At 47.7% G+C, this 18,795-nt stretch overlaps 1 protein-coding gene across 6 annotated transcripts in view; it reads right to left on the bottom strand.

Annotated features, from left to right (window-relative positions):
* tcf12 (transcription factor 12) overlaps positions 1–18,795 on the bottom strand; it is a 95,939-nt gene that overhangs the window by 14,168 nt on the left and 62,976 nt on the right. For 4 of the 6 annotated variants that reach the window (XM_030719652.1, XM_030719646.1, XM_030719636.1 and 1 more), the window contains exons 9-13: positions 6,358–6,457; positions 4,905–5,038; positions 4,321–4,465; positions 4,070–4,140; positions 979–1,123 (exon numbers count right to left, since the gene is read on the bottom strand). In XM_030719652.1, coding sequence (XP_030575512.1) covers positions 979–1,123; positions 4,070–4,140; positions 4,321–4,465; positions 4,905–5,038; positions 6,358–6,457 — 595 coding nt within the window. Of the gene's footprint in view, positions 1–978; positions 1,124–4,069; positions 4,141–4,320; positions 4,466–4,904; positions 5,039–6,357; positions 6,458–10,921; positions 11,111–18,795 lie in introns of those variants that run through there. The other 2 variants (XM_030719671.1, XM_030719660.1) reach the window with 1 other exon arrangement.

The raw sequence follows: 18,795 nt of genomic DNA on the forward strand, positions 1-18,795 counted from the left end.
AAAGGCCGCAGCCAGCAGATAAATCTGGCATTAAGCATCTCTTCTATTTGCTTGAGATTAAACTTCCTTGGAACATGTTCACTTGAAAATTAATTCTAGCATTTCTTCAGTTTTAAACACTCATCATGAATTCACTGGTTATAGCTTTTCTTTTAGGATGGATTTATGTAGAAATGGTATTAACCGCCCCAGCTCAGATAAAGCATGGAGAATGACGACCAAATGATTAGAGATGCTCTGAAGCTAAAAGGGGTATTAAATTAAGTTTTAGGGAAACTCTTCACAATTCACTCTGCTTAGGCTTTAATTAATCCGACTAATGCAGCACAGAGTAAAAGTAATTAATTGAATTAATTGAAGTCATAGGGCCCTATATGCAATGACCACCACAAGGAGAGCTGCGACTGTTGGGTAAAACGCAGATCTTTAAATCCATTCATTCTTCTTTGATTCCTGAGATGCATGATGGTGCAGGCACAGCCACATTTTTGTGTATGATGTTTCTGCTAATGATGTGAGATAAAGCAAAAATAATTATCTGGGATAATGCCTCCAGCAGCCACATGACAACATACTTTCCTGGAGAAGCCTCCTTTAGCTGCTGTCAGCATGCTTACCTGTGATTAGCACAGCTGTTCCAGAGGGATGACAATACCGAACAAGACTCAGTTTATTAATCAAATGCTTTCATTTGCTTCCCACTTCAACCAGTCTTTTTACACTACATGAATCAACATAGCATAGCTGGAGAAAAGCTTAAAGACCTGCCTTTTGTGTGTGTTACTGTCCTTACACAGTTGAAACTGGGGACAAATTCATCAAAACCTGACAATTAGCTTGACTATTCCAGGCAAAGGAGTAGCCATGGAGTGTGTCACAGGCACTTTACCTGTTAAAAAAGGCTGTTATAAAGCAGTTTCTGCCGGTATGTGTAGAGACAGTGTTTATGAGATTAAATTCCAAAGACTGGTGCCCTACCTGTCCTTCCAGACGGGGTGCCAGCAGCAGTCACCACGGTACCTGCTGAGGCAGCACCCGCTGTGGCTGTCAGAGGTGAAGGAGAACCCACAGGTGTCGACGGATTGGATGGAAAACTACTGCTAGTGTGGTCGGGTGAATAAATCTGTGGGGGCAGAGAAGAAGACAGCACGAGAGGCAAGATGGATTAAAAGTCATGAATGCATCAGCAGCATAAGAATAATAAAATGAATTTGAAGCCAGATGGGACAGGGGCATATTTACCACTGTGCATCACCTCTTCTATATGACAACCAAATGTTCTTTCATTTTTCCTGGATAAGGGATTTCATCTTAACAGTTTGGAGCCTGCTTTGCCATGATTTTGTTTCATAATGCACCAAATGTTTTCAATGGGTGGCAGGCCTGGACAGCAGGCAACATAGCCAAGCTCGCGGACTTTCACTACACAATTTTGTGATGCACGCAAAATGTAGTTTGGCATTGTCTTGCTGAAATAAGCAAGAGTTTACCCCCCCCCCCCCCCCCCCCCCCCCAAAAAAAGACATCACCTGGATGTCAATGTGTTTCTCTAAGAAGGCACTCAGCATGAATGAATCCTTCATGAGGATGAAGGCCTCATTCATGCCATGAATTGATTACTAACGCCTTCCCACACCACCTCAGAGCCCTGTTAAAAGAAGAGACGATGTTCCTGACATCAAATGCAAAATTAGCCAAAGCTACTTAAAACAAAACAACCAACTGTCTCAATTTCAAAGCCAGGTATGTTGTCTTTGTACTATTTTCAATTAAATTAAGCCTTTAAAATCACTTTCAAATCATTGCTTTCTTCTTTCTTTTTGGAAAACAGGGCCGTTTTAAAGGAGCACACTTTGTTTTCACTTGTGTACAGACTCTGTGCTTGTAGAGGTCACTCCACTTATTCCAGTGTTGCTTCAAATGGTGCAGACGCCCAACCTGGAAACCCCGTTAAGCCAACCACAGCAAACCTCAAGGGCCACAATTCAGCCTGTAGCCAGAGATTATACTCTTGAGCCATATATCAAAACCATTCTGTATTCAACCGTTGTTCATTTTTGCTTCTTTCTTAACCTTGCAGTCTATTTAAAGAAAAAAAAAAGTTAAATCTGAGTTATTTCTGTTTTATTGCTACAATAAAGGACAAATCATGGTAGTTTCATTGTGCCAGTACATCCTGATAGGTTACACTGAGGTCACTGAGTTTTAGGATGACACGTCAATCACAAGGGAATGAAGAGATTATGTCTTCAGAACTTTCACTGGGATTTCATTTGTTTAAACAAATGCTGGATTAAAGCACAAACACATCTCTCATTTTTTCCCCCTCTCTAAAAAGAGGATATTTGTGCCATAATGGAACATGCCTCAGAGAAGTCAGGGTATTATGGATGGATCCTGACTAATTAGCAGAGAAAAAAACAACAGATCCACAGAGATTTCTCCTCCAAGTTAAGATCAAATTGAGCTTGAAGGAAACCGTTCGACTTCTGTGGGGATGATAGAATGCACTCATTATTAATAATCTCCTTATTCAATCTTGATCTCTGGGCTTTAGTTTTTCAATCAACTCGGAGTATCAGGATGGAGGTTTCACTGAAGTGTGTCGCTGAGCGTGGAGAAGGATTGGCCGTTGTCTGAAGGGAAGAATGAGTATTTATGCCTATCTATGCTCGGAGAGCAGAGAGCTTCTCACTGCTCAGCAATTTCACTCTCAGACATGCAATTTAGTGAAAAACTAAGGAGGATTAATAACGCGGTTATCTCTACTTTGGAAACCAATAAAACTCAAAACGAATCTCCAAATTTTTCTTAGTTTCTCGACAGCTGTTTATAACCGTGGCTTCTGACCCGACAATATATGACTTTCTATTCTTTTCACTCACTGGCTAATAACGCTGCATTCAAAGTGAAACATGGCTCATTTTACTGGAATAAATGAAGCTCCGCCTCATCATCAGTTACGCTCCCGCAGGCGGCATGGGGCCAATAAGCACGGCCAATTTAAAGGGCGGAGAACAAAAGCTCTACAAAGGGGGGGCCCATGGAGTTGAGCCACAGCAGTTATAAACTCCCCTGTGCCCCCCTGATCCATGCACCCACCCCCACCCTAGTCCAACCGTGTCCATTTCACTCCAGCTTTGTCATGCTAATAGAATTGAGTCTGCAAATATAAAGGACTTAATTTGTTATTACCATGCCCAAACTCTCATATTTTGGATTCACACTCATAAGAAATATTCCTCCTAAACGAACAGATCGTGCCATGTGCAAAATTAAAATGCTGCTTTCAATAATACCAAAATGTCTACGCAACACGTTAAACACCATTTGAGGATTTTATTGAACAAATAAGGATCATAGCTTTGAAATCAAAAGCAAAATTTAAACAAAATAACATCCAGTGTGGTAAACGGAAACAGCAAATACTGTCCCTGAGGAACAATGACACTAGTTTAGGATAAAAAGTAGCAGTCATGTCAGAACAACTATGGCATAAATATACCTATACATTCTCATTTTGTCCACTCAATTCAAATTCTCACATTGTCCTGTGAGTCCACGCTTGTTCTCAACACACAACACTATAAACAATCTAAAGGACTGAACCATTACAGGATGTCCCTGAAGTGTAATCCACTGGCTTTAGGAGTATTTTTTTAATGTACAGTTGCCTTTCTTGAATACTCTTAGTTTAAGCCCACAATTATCCAGGCTTAGGCCAAAAAACAACTACAAACTTGTCCTCTGGGCTTTTTTAATCAGCGGTCAGTATAGCATTTAATTCCCTGCATGATTACAGAGGTCACCTTCTTTAGAGACAAAAAAAAAAAAAAAAGGGACGATTATTCTGCTTTGATTTGATTTGCAGAAAAATCCAAATCATTTGAGCTTGAGGGCTCAAAGAAGTTAGACATGAGTTTCACACTTGACTCAACTAGAAATGCAAAAACTTCTTTGAAGTTGACCAGAATGCCTTAAGCACCACTGATGCTACCCAGAAAATACTCAGTTTTGATAGGCAACATATTCCATCGTAGACATAACTGATTCGAACAGTGTTACTCACCGAGGCTAAAGCCTTGCCCAGTGCATCTCCGGTCTGTGAGCTTCCAGTGGCGGTCCCCCGATTTGCAGCAGCTAGGAAAACACAGAGCAAAGCTTTGTAATTGTGAATTCAGAGTAGTTATGGTGCACAAAGCAGCTGTCCCACTGTATGACTCAATGCCTTTACAGAACAGACATTCAGCTATGATTACATTGTGGGCCAGTAATTATTCATTCTGAGCAGGCAGCAGAACTGTTAACACAAGAACATACCCATGACCCCATCGGCTGAGTTGACGGACGGGGTGTGCGCTGCAGTGACGAATGGCGAAGTGCTGGTGTTGTTACTTCGGTGGAAGCTGGACATGGGAGGAAGACTGGCGTTGATGTCTGGAGAGACTGAATGTGCGGGGTAATTCTGGAAGATAAAAAAGGCACTGTTTTCAAGCATAAAAGTGTTTCTGTGTGTGAGAGAAAATAAGAACTTATTTATTCTCTAAATTAAAACTGTCCTTTGACATGTTTCAGGCTGTGATGGAGTAAAAGTTACTGTAGGGGGGAGGGACAGAGATAAAGAGAGGACAGGCAGCATCTGCAGGCTCCCTGTGATGCCCTGCCAAGTGAAGCAGGCAGGCAGACGAGAACAGATCAAACACTGACACAAAGAGGGTCAGCGGTGTCTTCACTGATAATAACCAGACAACTTAAAACACACACACACACACCCCACCCCTACAATTGAGGGAGTTGCACTATGGGAGAGCAGGGCTTAAACAGAATTTATATGTGCTATGTGTTCAGCAATACACACTATTATTCATAAGCCTAAGTACCGCTGGCCGAGCGGTGGTGCTTACCAAACGGTCGTGCAGGCTGCTGTAGTTTCCTGACTGTGGCATGTGAGATGAAGATCCTGCAAGTATTCCCCCATAGCCGGGCTGACTGATCCCATTGGACGAATTCCATGGGTCAGACGAACTGTGGGTACCATCTAAAACCAATGAACACGTCATTTTAGCATACAATGGATTAGAACTGAAGAAAACATGTTAGACAGGCAGCTAACCTCTAACTTTACCCTTAAAGCTTGGGGTCACCCAAAGAGCACTTTTTAGTGTTTTTTCCCTCTCGGGACTGAAACATGATCCTTGTCCTGAACACAGCTGAGATAACACAAACGCTAAGAGCAGCAAGAAGAAGGCTTTGTGTGTATAGGAGACAATGCCGCTGAAGTAAAAACTGAGCATACATCTAACAACACAAAAATAAACTGCTAAAACAACTCAATCTGTCTGGCAACTTATAAACTACAAAATGAAACATATGCAGATGTTCAGTTCAGTGGTTTTAGAGTTTGTGATAACCACCCAGGTTATAACTGTTAATAAAACTAAGACTAGGTATGAGCAAAACACTTCAGTCAGCTGAAATATATCCTGACATTGTGATCTTAGACAACTGACTAAAAAAACAAACAAACAAACAAACAAAAAAAAAAAATCAGGCAATTTTCTTTAATTTCAGTATTTGCCAGTGTAGTCAAATATGTCAACAAACATCAACAAACATCAGGAGGCTTTAGAGTAGATGACGTTTTATGACACATGACATTAAGTGTTTCTGACACCTGACAAATACCACACACATTATAATAACAATAAATTAAAAACAATGCTAAAATTAATAAAAACCAAACTCAAAAAAGCAAAACCTCTCTGCAAACCAAGTGAAACTAAAGGGAACTGAAAACAAAAACTTCAAATGAAATAACAAGGAAAACTAATGGCACAAATATATACTCATATACTCACTTTCATAAACAACAAAATGATGAAAACATACCACACTGACTTTAATCTAGTCCAGAGGTTCTCAATGTTTTTGTAACTTAATGGTAGTTTAAAGAGGCAGCAAAAGCTTGAGGCCCACGCAGAAAGAATGCACTCATCTGGTTTATGTTGGTAAATGTCATGTTTGTCCTAGTTTATAGGTTGGTGATGTGAAGTGGCTGTTAAGATTTCTTGACATTTCTCAATGATCAATAGCTGTGATGGTTAAAACTACAGAAATACTCACTTGGTCTCATCCTGCCCTGCTAAATCATATGAATTGAGCATGAATGAAATATACAGTAGTGTATTTAATCCTTGTTGCACTTGCAGGCTGCAGGCTGTTACACGGGGCCGCCAGTGGCTGCACTTTGAGAAACCTGGATCTAGTTGATTGTGCACAAATTCAATAAAAGCGAACTAAAAATAAGCAGTGGAAGATTGGTGCATCCAAAACATGGAGACTTTGCTTTGAACCTACCAAAGAAAGTGCTTGCAAACATACTGCTGGAGGGTTTTGGAGAAGAGTAAGAAGGTGAATCTCTGTTGAAGTCTTCTGAGTTCGGAGATGGTGCGTACACCTGCCAGGAGAACATTACAGTCATTAGAAGCAAACACTAAAGCACTGTGGGGGTGTACAATACCGAGGCTCAACTGTCACACACAGTATGAGGTTGTTAAAACTCCTTCAGCTCTGTTATATCAGTTTCTGTGAAGTAAACATGTTCCCTAAAAATGCAAAGCACAATCACATTAGGGTGTATAGAAGTATGTGCTCTCATACGCACACATTCACTGCAGAAACAGCCCTACAACTATAAATACACACACTCTAATGACTAGCAAGCAATCAAGCTCATGACGGGGGGAGTGGATTATCAGAAGTATTTGCATTTCAGATCAACTCAACTTCTAATGGAAGTATAATGATACCCGCTTACATGCATAGACTAAATGCCTGGCAAATTACAGCATTCCCGGAGAGGCAGAAATCAAATAAGCTCAACAAAAAAGAGCCTGCTTTTCTTTCTTTATATTTCTACCTGCAAGCTAGTGGGGGAAAGGAGAGGCACAATGAGCACGCTGTTGTACAGCTGTGAGTGTGTGCCAATCTGGGCGGTAAGATCAAAAAGACTGCAGTCCAAACACCAGTGATGTGGTCTCTGACTTCATCCACTCCAGATGGAGGGTGAGGGAGCGAGGCAGAGCACGAAGGAGGGAAGAAGGGAGGAAAGGTTTGGATGAATTCTCCCTCCCACAGACAAGACTGGATGACCCCACTGTCGTGTAACACTAATCAGAGTCAGACCTGCCAGCTTGATTCCACCTGCATATTTCCAGCTTGTGTCCCCACTCAGCAAGATAAACCCGACGTTTAATGGCCTCATTTCACACTCAGATGTTGACAGCTCACTCCTCCAAATTGGTTCCTAATGCACGTGGATGTGATGATGGCCACAAAGGTTGTTTACTTAAGTTGTTTTATGACAGGGTGCTGATGGAAAATATGCATCACAAACAAAGTACACAAGCTGAAACACTCGCTCACACACACACACGCACGCACGCACGCACACACGCACGCACACACGTGAACATCATATCAAAATGCAGCTTAAGTGAGACTGCTGAGTGAGCAGGACTCCAGCACGCTGTTGTCTTGGTGTGTAATTAAAGTGTTCTGGGAGGGGTGTAACCCTCATGGGTCTTCTGGCTTACACATGTGACCAGGGTTGATAGTAAGTTCCAGGGAGATCTCAGGTTAGCCTCACACGGGAACCCGGGCTTTGTCTTTTGCCTCTGTCAGACGCTCAATGGGCAGCATATGGCAGCGGATAATGGTAATTGTCCTTTTTACCCTGGGCTAACCAGTCAAAGCATTAATAAACCATCCCAAACACCGGGTGCCTCATTCCGCCAGGCCTACGGAGGAGAGGGCCCGCCTGGGTTTCCTTTTACAAGGCCATTAATTAAAAGCCGTCACTCACACGGATCGGCACACCAACACAGACCTACGCCGGGTATCAGAGTATCAGCCGTTTTTTGTTAAATAAAATCAACATCAAAATATACATCAATATATAAACTTTTTTTTTTCTTTTTTTTTACACAACTAATCATAATATACATCACAAATAGTTAAAGTTAAGTTTAAGTTAATGATAATCTATGAAGTCTTCTGATTTTAGTTGACAGTGGGAGAAAACACTCAGCTAAATATAGTACACTGAATTATTAGTTCAGAAGCTTGACTCTCAGCAGCCCTCTGCTTCGACTTTGCAAATATATCCTCCACACCTTCCCACGTGCCCCTGAGCCTTGCGGTACCTGTGTTTGAAGTTCATGCCACACCAATCAAAATATCAAATCTTGAAACAAAATCTGTCGACCACCACAAAGGACGTCACAGAATAACAGGAGGGGAAGGGAAATGTAAAAATAAATAAAAGTAAGGAAAAAAATCAGTCAGTCTAATTGCCAAAAAACCTCAAAGAGAAGAGTTCAAACACACTTAATGGCGTGTCCTGTTTTTATATGGTACGTCTTTACTTGGAATTGAACCAACTCTCTGGGGCATTTTGTTTCAAGTCCAAATCTTAAACACTTACAGGGCTTAGAATGAATCAATGCCTCTTCAAACTAAAGCTGAGCTCAGTCTGCTCTCTTAGAGGGGCGTTGTTCGACATTTGTGTGTGATATCTGCCAATGTTTTTTTCTGGAAAATAAAAGTTTCAGTATTTTTATGCATAAAACCGTGACATTAAGCCAAGACAAAGACCAACTTTTAGTGGCACAATGTTTTGATGTTGCAAGCCTGCGAGTTAGCGATGAAAGCCAAAACCTTACATGAGCATATCAAGTATTTAAAATTTTAAACGCCTGTTAAGTGTATTCACATTTAACTAAAATATAAACAGTAAAAGCTCTCAAACAAAAAAATAATTGACTAAAAGAAAACATTCAGCTGAAGGAGATGGATACATCTGAGGAGAAAAATAATGTGTATTCTATTATATTATCTCTAATAAAAACATGTAAATTACTAAAAAGCTAAAACTTACATCCAAGTGCACTTTCTATTGGAAGTCAGAATCCTTGAAAAAGGAGAAACTGTTCTGCAGAAAAATACCTTCCAGTCGGTAATGTTACAAAAATTTGCTTTTGGCAGAAATACAACTTCGCTGACTAATCACAGCATGCAGTACCATCAATACATATACTCTGACTTTGTGCTGGATATTTAGTCAAGCATGCATACTGCAATTCAGCAACACATTTGGGGAACATTAGGGTTAGCTTCTTGAAAGCAGGATCCAACCTGTTGCACCACAACAACAACAACAACTACAACAACAGCAACAACAGGCATGTGGCACTTGAAAGAAAACATGTTGTGACATTAGCGTTTTTACTATTTTCAGATCTAATTTTATGTCGTTCCACTTGTGGAGGATGGCTTTCTGTGAAGCAAAAAAAACAACAACCACAACAACAATAAAAAAAAAAGAGGGTCTAACAATTGCTGCAGGGCTTTTGCTTCAATTTTTTCTTTTTCACTAATAGGCAACGGAAGAAAGCTCAGTGAGCTGCTCCATCTGTATTGGTACTGTGCCACCAACTCACAAGCCAATGGCCCACTGTGAATTCTCCCAGTGCTCCAGATGGTGAGCCTGCTATGCAACTCTGCATTATAACAAATTAATGTGGATCAAGTCGATGCAAAGAATGAGCACCATACTTCTTTTCCTTGCAAGCAAAAAAAAAAAAAAAAAGTTATTGGTGGTTATTTAACAAGTGCTTTTGATCATAAAAGTTTGCCCATTCCATCCACATGCTATCAATTTTCTCCCCATCACCAAATGTAACACAAGCCTGTTAATACTTAATATGAAAAAGATCAAAGTCATCTTTTGTGTGGCGAGAACAAAAAGGGAAATGCCGTAATGGGTTGTGAAGAAAGCTGAAACACAAGTATGAGTAATCATGACCTTTTCAATACAATGCCATAAAAAAGCTAACCTCTTCATTTCTCTTTCAAATGCCCTTTATATAATAGCAAAAACAGCAAGAGCAGTGACAGGTGGAAATCTGCCTGTATAATTTGCTTATGACAAGATCATTATTTAAGGATTACTGAAATGCACTGCAGAGCTACTTCAGCCATTGTGAGACTGCCCTTGAGCAGATTCATAAGTCCACTGGATTTTTACAGTAAAAACACCTGAAATCTCACGCACAACTAATCTTTACACTTACAAGTTAACACACACAAAAAAAATTGCAAAAACTCAGTACAACAGTTCCAAGTGTAGCACACTTTAATTAATGCATGTATTGACACAAAAGCACTCACAGAGAAAAGCTTTTCAGAGTAACAAAAATCAAAGAGGTCATTACAGAAAAGTTCAGAAATCACATTAGGCTCCCCATGGCGTCAAGAATGCCAAAGTGATTAAAAACAGATGGAATAACAGCAACACTGGTGCTTGGAGCTCAATCTGCAAACAGGAAAGTCTAACCTCAACAGGCAGCCTCTTTCCCTTAATCATTCCCAGACTCCTACTTGTTATTATTTCAACCCAGTCTCGGAGCTGAAGCGAGCAGCCAGAGCAGCCAGTAAAAATAATTCAAGACTGCAAAAACTTTCTGCTACTCTGCTTCATTCTCCGCATGAGAGAAAAATGTTTTAAAAAGGCAAAACTTCTATTGTATGTCTAACCTAGAATATTTAGTTGCTGTGGTTTGAGTCTCAAACAGGTTTGAGTCACTTGTTTTAATTGTCCTGTGAGACAGCTTTAACTGATGCAGTGGAAAACGAGTCAGAGGAGCATCGCGCACAGACACACACACACACACACACACACACACACACAGGGAGATGGACAAAGTGCTTTAAAAGTTCAAAGGAATCAATTGGAAAACTTCAGATGAAATAAAAAATGACAGTCAAAGGGATACACTTGCATACACACATGCACACTTTGTACAGCTCCTCTCTGTCTCAGACACACAAACAAACACACATTCCCAGAGAGAGTACTCACCGATTTCCCGTTGTAGTAATACATTAAAGAGTTACTGCCCATTCCAGGGACAGGGTAGGCGCAATACATTATAGCTTTAACAATTTAAGTGATAAAGATATAGTACAGTGGCACGCTAGCTTTCTCTCTAGACATACATCCAAACCGTTCAAAAGGGACTAATAATTCTTTCAGTACTGGCCTTCACACACAGACCCACTCAGAGGAAACTTATGCAAAGCAGGATTGTACCATTCCATACTGTGGGAAGGGGTGGCTGTAAGAAGGGAGTGGCTCATGTGGTACATCCCTCCCTTAAGCCTCTAAGTGCTGAGGCAAAGAGGAAGAGGACGAGGAGGGGGAAGGGAGGCAATGGGGAGGTGGGTATAGAAAAGATAAAGGGAAGTGGGTGGGACGGAAAACAAATGTGTGAGCGGATTTAGAAAGAGAGGGAAAAAATGTTTTAATTCCAGGCATAGAAAAATGCAGATTTTCTGCAGGGGAACCCCGACAAACTGGAACTAAAATAATTTAGTTCTAAGCAGGGTTTTATTATGTGTAATTCAAAGGCGATCAAATGAGTGCTTAAAATAAGTGCAGAGAGCCTGTTCTCTTCCGCACGTTTTAATCCTGAGCGTCTAATCTTTTTGTTTTTGTGATGATTAAATGAGTCTACAGGCAGCGAGGTGAATTGTGGTTTTTTTTTGGAAGAAAACAACCATCTGAAAGCTCATTTTACCTGTCCCCACACATGGTTTGCACCCCAATAAGGAATCACTAATGGGAGAAAGTGATGGCTCATCACACAAGAAGAAAAACCCACAAATCCAAAACCAGGCAGTGAGACAAAAGTGGATTTATGAAATGTGAGAGTTTCGGTGTTAGCGCAGGGAGACCTTTAGCTGGAGTGCCTGTAAACACCGAGTTGTAAAGCATGCAACAGCTGCAGAGGGGTTGGCTAGTGACGTCGCAACAGGAAAATAATGCTCCATTTCCTAAACCCTGGGGGCCTCAGACGGGGGAGAACTAAGGGGGTGGGTGGGTGGGAGCATAACATTGACAGCCATTTTACCATGGTTTACCGTCACTGCAAGCCACACAGTTCCCCATTACCTTTATCATGTGGGAGGAGAAGGAGGGGTGGAGGGTAAAGGAGAGAAGAACAAGAAGAAAGGAGGGGATGAAGAGAGGATAGATACCATATTCCAGCAAGAGACCGGTCTGTACAGCCTGACTGGAGCCTTTCATGTGTACCACTCGAAGCTTGCTCGACTAAACACAGGCCTGTAGACTCATTGAGAACATTACTGTTATAGAAAGATGAAAGCTTCCACTTCCCTAAGAAAACTAGGCCTTTATTATGCTTTTGCTTTTAGTACTGTTATTATTTATCCCCCCTTTCTTCTCAGAGGCTCTTTTAAACTCATCCAAAACACTGGCTCTGCATGTTGTTACCCCTTTATATCTGGCACTGTTTCAAGTTGATGCTTTAAGGAAAATGGTCATGATAGAAGTGTTTGAAGGGATCTTAAAACAAGTCCAGACACACAGCACAGTGTTGCGAGGAAAACACATGAAAGCAGGGACAAACAGGCGTTTGTTTAGGAAATCACACACACACACACACACACACACACACCCACACACACAAGTTCTGCCTGATTCAGGATACAGCAAACTAATTCCTCTCACTACTGACTGTAGGAGAGAAAACGCCTGAAAGATTTCATCAATTTAAATTCATGATTGACAGCCTCGATATTGCTGAAAGGTGAAGGTTCAGCTCCACCCACCTGTTCACGCGATCCTCTCTAAAGACACCAAAGTCATCACAAGGTGCTTTTCTTGGGATTTGTTTGGGTGTTGAAAAACCCCGAGCAAATCCACAGGCTGAGGTCACCCCCCCCCTCATGCATGGATATAGCGGTGATGTCATCAGGCAGGAAGATTGTTTCCTCTAAGAAGCTCTGGTTCTAATTAGGGAGGGCTGAGTGCAGGGCGCACGAGGGATTCAAACCCTTCACCCTCCCAAACTCCTGGCTTTATCATGAGTGGACCATGAATTAAGGGTTTATGCAGGTTTCGTCACATTAAATCTAAAAGTGTCATGTCCTGGGCCGTTGGCCCAGCGTTTTGTGTTAATTTATTTCCTGAGTTTGTCCTCCCTGTATGTTTGTCATGTTCCCAGTGTTGACTTGTCTGCGTGTTCCTTGGTTTATCACTTCCTGTTTTATTTTGCCAATGTGATTTCCTTGTGCTTTGTGTTTAGCTTTGCTTCCCCTGTGTAATTAGTTTCATTTGCCTCACCTGTTGTTCCCTGCTGTTTCCTCTTGCCCTGATTACCCATTGTGTATTTAAGCCCTCAGTTTTCATTTGTTCTCTGTCGCGTCGTTGATGTTTTGTGCCCGCATGTTCCTGTGTTCCCTGTGCCTGCCCTTCGTCTCCCTGTGCCTCCCTTCCAAGGTTTTTGTATTTGTGTTTCCCCGTTGAAATAAATCCCCTTTTTAGTTATGTTTGCTTCTGGAGTCCTTCATGTGAGTCCTTCCTCGTCCGTTTCCTCCCCGGCCATGACAGAACGACGCGACCATTACAAAACCTCCTCCGGCTCCAATTTTTTCGACGGCACTCGTCTAGCGCTGGGGGGCCCGGCGTCTTTGAACAGTCCCCGTCATCGTCACTCACCTGCCTCCCCTTTCGCTGATCCCTCCCTTCCTCGGCAGCCGCGGAGGAGAGGGAGTTCCCGGCAGCAACGGCGGAAGGCACCCCGAGACCCGAGCGGTATAACGCCGCGGACCGCTTCACCACTTCACACCCAATCCTCCGTTTCCGTGAGTAACACTGGCTTCAACGCTACTATGCCTGCGGACAATTATTCCCGTCACCCCCCTGCCTTTCCCCTCCCTGAGGTGGCAAAGCAGACCATTATCTGTTGGGTGGATTCACTGGTTATGGACCTTCTGGCTGACCCATGTGAGCAGGAACAGCAACAGCTCACGGCCCAGCTGCAAGGGCTAGTCGATGATTACCCTTGGTTATTTGGCTCTCTGCATGGGTTAGTGCAGGATTTCTTAACCTCCACCCTTCACCTACAGCAGTCCCCAGTGTCAGCTCATTCTCAGTCCCCAGTGTCAGCGCATTCTCAGTGCCCGGTGTCAGCTGTGTCTCAGTCTCCCCAGTCAGCTGTGCCTCAGGCTGCTTCCACGCAGTCAGCTCCTCTCCCTAGCTCGCAGTCAGTCTCCTCGCAGTCAGTCTCCTCGCAGTCAGTCTCCTCGCAGTCAGCTCTAACGCCCTTAGCTCCTGCTCTCTCTAGCTCGCAGTCTGCTCTTTCTGTCTCCCGGCCTGCTTCCACGCGGCCAGTTTTGACGTACTCAGGCCCCTCTAGCCTTCAGTCGGTTTCCCTAATGTCTGTTCACCCTAGCACTCTGTCAGTTCCTCCAGTGTCAGTTCCTCCAGTGTCAGCTCCTCCTCAGTCGCAGTGTTCCCAGTCAGCTGTAGCTCCAGCTCCTCCTCAGTCGCAGTGTTCCCAGTCAGCTGTAGCTCCAGCTCCTCCTCAGTCGCAGTGTTCCCAGTCAGCTGTAGCTCCAGCTCCTCCTCAGTCGCAGTGTTCCCAGTCAGCTGTAGCTCCAGCTCCTCCTCAGTCGCAGTCTCAGACCCCTCAGTTAGCTCCAGCTCCCTCTGCTCACCCTGCTCCCGCTCCCTTGGCTCCAGCTCCCCCTGCACCCGTACCTGTTCCGCGGGTGGGGGCAGCCACGGACGGGCTGACCTCTGCACCCGTTCCTGTGCCGCGGGTGGGGGCAACCAGGTCCAAGCCTTCGCATCGGTTTTCTGTGTTAGCTGCAGCAGCAGGGTCTCAGTCAGCTCTAGCTCCAGTCGCTCTCCCTCGCCTTCAGTCAGCTCCAGTAACTCTTCCTCGGTCCCCAGTGTCAGCTGTTTCAGTGCCCTCTCAGTCAGTTCCCTCAGCCCCTGTCTTAGGTCCTTCGGTTTTGGTCCCAGTTCCCTCAGCTCCTGCTCCTTCTGTAGCTCCAGTAGTGGCAGCTCCCTCTCAGGCCCCAGTGTCAGCGAGCTCTCGGTCTGTCTCCACGCAGCCAGATCTCCCTAGCTCTCGGTCTGTCTCCACGCAGCCAGATCTCCCTAGCTCTCGGTCTGTCTCCACGCAGCCAGATCTCCCTAGCTCTCGGTCTGTCTCCACGCAGCCAGATCTCCCTAGCTCTCGGTCTGTCTCCACGCAGCCAGATCTCCCTAGCTCTCGGTCTGTCTCCACGCAGCCAGATCTCCCTAGCTCTCGGTCTGTCTCCACGCAGCCAGATCTCCCTAGCTCTCGGTCTGTCTCCACGCAGCCAGATCTCCCTAGCTCTCGGTCTGTCTCCACGCAGCCAGATCTCCCTAGCTCTCGGTCTGTCTCCACGCAGCCAGATCTCCCTAGCTCTCGGTCTGTCTCCACGCAGCCAGATCTCCCTAGCTCTCGGTCTGTCTCCACGCAGCCAGATCTCCCTAGCTCTCGGTCTGTCTCCACGCAGCCAGATCTCCCTAGCTCTCGGTCTGTCTCCACGCAGCCAGATCTCCCTAGCTCTCGGTCTGTCTCCACGCAGCCAGATCTCCCTAGCTCTCGGTCTGTCTCCACGCAGCCAGATCTCCCTAGCTCTCGGTCTGTCTCCACGCAGCCAGATCTCCCTAGCTCTCGGTCTGTCTCCACGCAGCCAGATCTCCCTAGCTCTCGGTCTGTCTCCACGCAGCCAGATCTCCCTAGCTCTCGGTCTGTCTCCACGCAGCCAGATCTCCCTAGCTCTCGGTCTGTCTCCACGCAGCCAGATCTCCCTAGCTCTCGGTCTGTCTCCACGCAGCCAGATCTCCCTAGCTCTCGGTCTGTCTCCACGCAGCCAGATCTCCCTAGCTCTCGGTCTGTCTCCACGCAGCCAGATCTCCCTAGCTCTCGGTCTGTCTCCACGCAGCCAGATCTCCCTAGCTCTCGGTCTGTCTCCACGCAGCCAGATCTCCCTAGCTCTCGGTCTGTCTCCACGCAGCCAGATCTCCCTAGCTCTCGGTCTGTCTCCACGCAGCCAGATCTCCCTAGCTCTCGGTCTGTCTCCACGCAGCCAGATCTCCCTAGCTCTCGGTCTGTCTCCACGCAGCCAGATCTCCCTAGCTCTCGGTCTGTCTCCACGCAGCCAGATCTCCCTAGCTCTCGGTCTGTCTCCACGCAGCCAGATCTCCCTAGCTCTCGGTCTGTCTCCACGCAGCCAGATCTCCCTAGCTCTCGGTCTGTCTCCACGCAGCCAGATCTCCCTAGCTCTCGGTCTGTCTCCACGCAGCCAGATCTCCCTAGCTCTCGGTCTGTCTCCACGCAGCCAGATCTCCCTAGCTCTCGGTCTGTCTCCACGCAGCCAGATCTCCCTAGCTCTCGGTCTGTCTCCACGCAGCCAGATCTCCCTAGCTCTCGGTCTGTCTCCACGCAGCCAGATCTCCCTAGCTCTCGGTCTGTCTCCACGCAGCCAGATCTCCCTAGCTCTCGGTCTGTCTCCACGCAGCCAGATCTCCCTAGCTCTCGGTCTGTCTCCACGCAGCCAGATCTCCCTAGCTCTCGGTCTGTCTCCACGCAGCCAGATCTCCCTAGCTCTCGGTCTGTCTCCACGCAGCCAGATCTCCCTAGCTCTCGGTCTGTCTCCACGCAGCCAGATCTCCCTAGCTCTCGGTCTGTCTCCACGCAGCCAGATCTCCCTAGCTCTCGGTCTGTCTCCACGCAGCCAGATCTCCCTAGCTCTCGGTCTGTCTCCACGCAGCCAGATCTCCCTAGCTCTCGGTCTGTCTCCACGCAGCCAGATCTCCCTAGCTCTCGGTCTGTCTCCACGCAGCCAGATCTCCCTAGCTCTCGGTCTGTCTCCACGCCACGCAGCCAGATCTCCCTAGCTCTCGGTCTGTCTCCACGCAGCCAGATCTCCCTAGCTCTCGGTCTGTCTCCACGCAGCCAGATCTCCCTAGCTCTCGGTCTGCTTCCACGCAGCCAGATCTCCCTAGCTCCCGGCCTGCTTCCACGCAGCCAGATCTCCCTAGCTCCCGGCCTGCTTCCACGCAGCCAGATCTCCCTAGCTCCCGGCCTGCTTCCACGCAGCCAGATCTCCTAGCTCCCGGCCTGCTTCCACGCAGCCAGTCGTCTCCCGGCCTGCTTCCACGCAGCCAGTCGGCTCCCGGCCTGCTTCGACTCATCCAGTCGTCTCCCGGCCTGCTTCCACGCAGCCAGTCGTCTCCCGGCCTGCTTCCACGCAGCCAGTCGTCTCCCGGCCTGCTTCCACGCAGCCAGTCGTCTCCCGGCCTGCTTCCACGCAGCCAGTCGTCTCCCGGCCTGCTTCCACGCAGCCAGTCGTCTCCCGGCCTGCTTCCACGCAGCCAGTCGTCTCCCGGCCTGCTTCCACGCAGCCAGTCGTCTCCCGGCCTGCTTCCACGCAGCCAGTCGTCTCCCGGCCTGCTTCCACGCAGCCAGTCGTCTCCCGGCCTGCTTCCACGCAGCCAGTCGTCTCCCGGCCTGCTTCCACGCAGCCAGTCGTCTCCCGGCCTGCTTCCACGCAGCCAGTCGTCTCCCGGCCTGCTTCCACGCAGCCAGTCGTCTCCCGGCCTGCTTCCACGCAGCCAGTCGTCTCCCGGCCTGCTTCCACGCAGCCAGTCGTCTCCCGGCCTGCTTCCACGCAGCCAGTCGTCTCCCGGCCTGCTTCCACGCAGCCAGTCGTCTCCCGGCCTGCTTCCACGCAGCCAGTCGTCTCCCGGCCTGCTTCCACGCAGCCAGTCGTCTCCCGGCCTGCTTCCACGCAGCCAGTCGTCTCCCGGCCTGCTTCCACGCAGCCAGTCGTCTCCCGGCCTGCTTCCACGCAGCCAGTCGTCTCCCGGCCTGCTTCCACGCAGCCAGTCGTCTCCCGGCCTGCTTCCACGCAGCCAGTCGTCTCCCGGCCTGCTTCCACGCAGCCAGTCGTCTCCCGGCCTGCTTCCACGCAGCCAGTCGTCTCCCGGCCTGCTTCCACGCAGCCAGTCGTCTCCCGGCCTGCTTCCACGCAGCCAGTCGTCTCCCGGCCTGCTTCCACGCAGCCAGTCGTCTCCCGGCCTGCTTCCACGCAGCCAGTCGTCTCCCGGCCTGCTTCCACGCAGCCAGTCGTCTCCCGGCCTGCTTCCACGCAGCCAGTCGTCTCCCGGCCTGCTTCCACGCAGCCAGTCGTCTCCCGGCCTGCTTCCACGCAGCCAGTCGTCTCCCGGCCTGCTTCCACGCAGCCAGTCGTCTCCCGGCCTGCTTCCACGCAGCCAGTCGTCTCCCGGCCTGCTTCCACGCAGCCAGTCGTCTCCCGGCCTGCTTCCACGCAGCCAGTCGTCTCCCGGCCTGCTTCCACGCAGCCAGTCGTCTCCCGGCCTGCTTCCACGCAGCCAGTCGTCTCCCGGCCTGCTTCCACGCAGTCCCCTGCACCTCTGCTATTCCTCGAGCAGCCCCTGCTGCTCAATAAAGCAGCAGTGTGCCCTGTTCCGCGGTCCCAGCCTACGCATCCGGTGCCTCACTATGTAGGCCCCGTTCAGCCCATGGGCTCAGCTCACTCCAAGCCGATGGGGGTCTCCGCTCATTCCGAGCCGATGGGGGTCTCCGCTCAGTCCGAGCACTCCGCGCCAGAGGGCCCCGCTCAGTCCGAGCCGATGGGGGTCTCCGCTCAGTCCGAGCCAGGGGGTCCCGCTCAGTCCGAGCCGATGGGGGTCTCCGCTCAGTCCGAGTGCTCCGCGCCAGAGGGTCCCGCTCAGTCCGAGCCGATGGGGGTCTCCGCTCAGTCCGAGCCAGGGGGTCCCGCTCAGTCCGAGCACTCCGCGCCAGAGGGTCCCGCTCAGTCCGAGCCGATGGGGGTCTCCGCTCAGTCCGAGCGCTCCGCGCACGA

Source organism: Archocentrus centrarchus, chromosome 3 (assembly GCF_007364275.1).
Source record: "Archocentrus centrarchus isolate MPI-CPG fArcCen1 chromosome 3, fArcCen1, whole genome shotgun sequence".
NCBI lineage: Eukaryota > Metazoa > Chordata > Actinopteri > Cichliformes > Cichlidae > Archocentrus > Archocentrus centrarchus.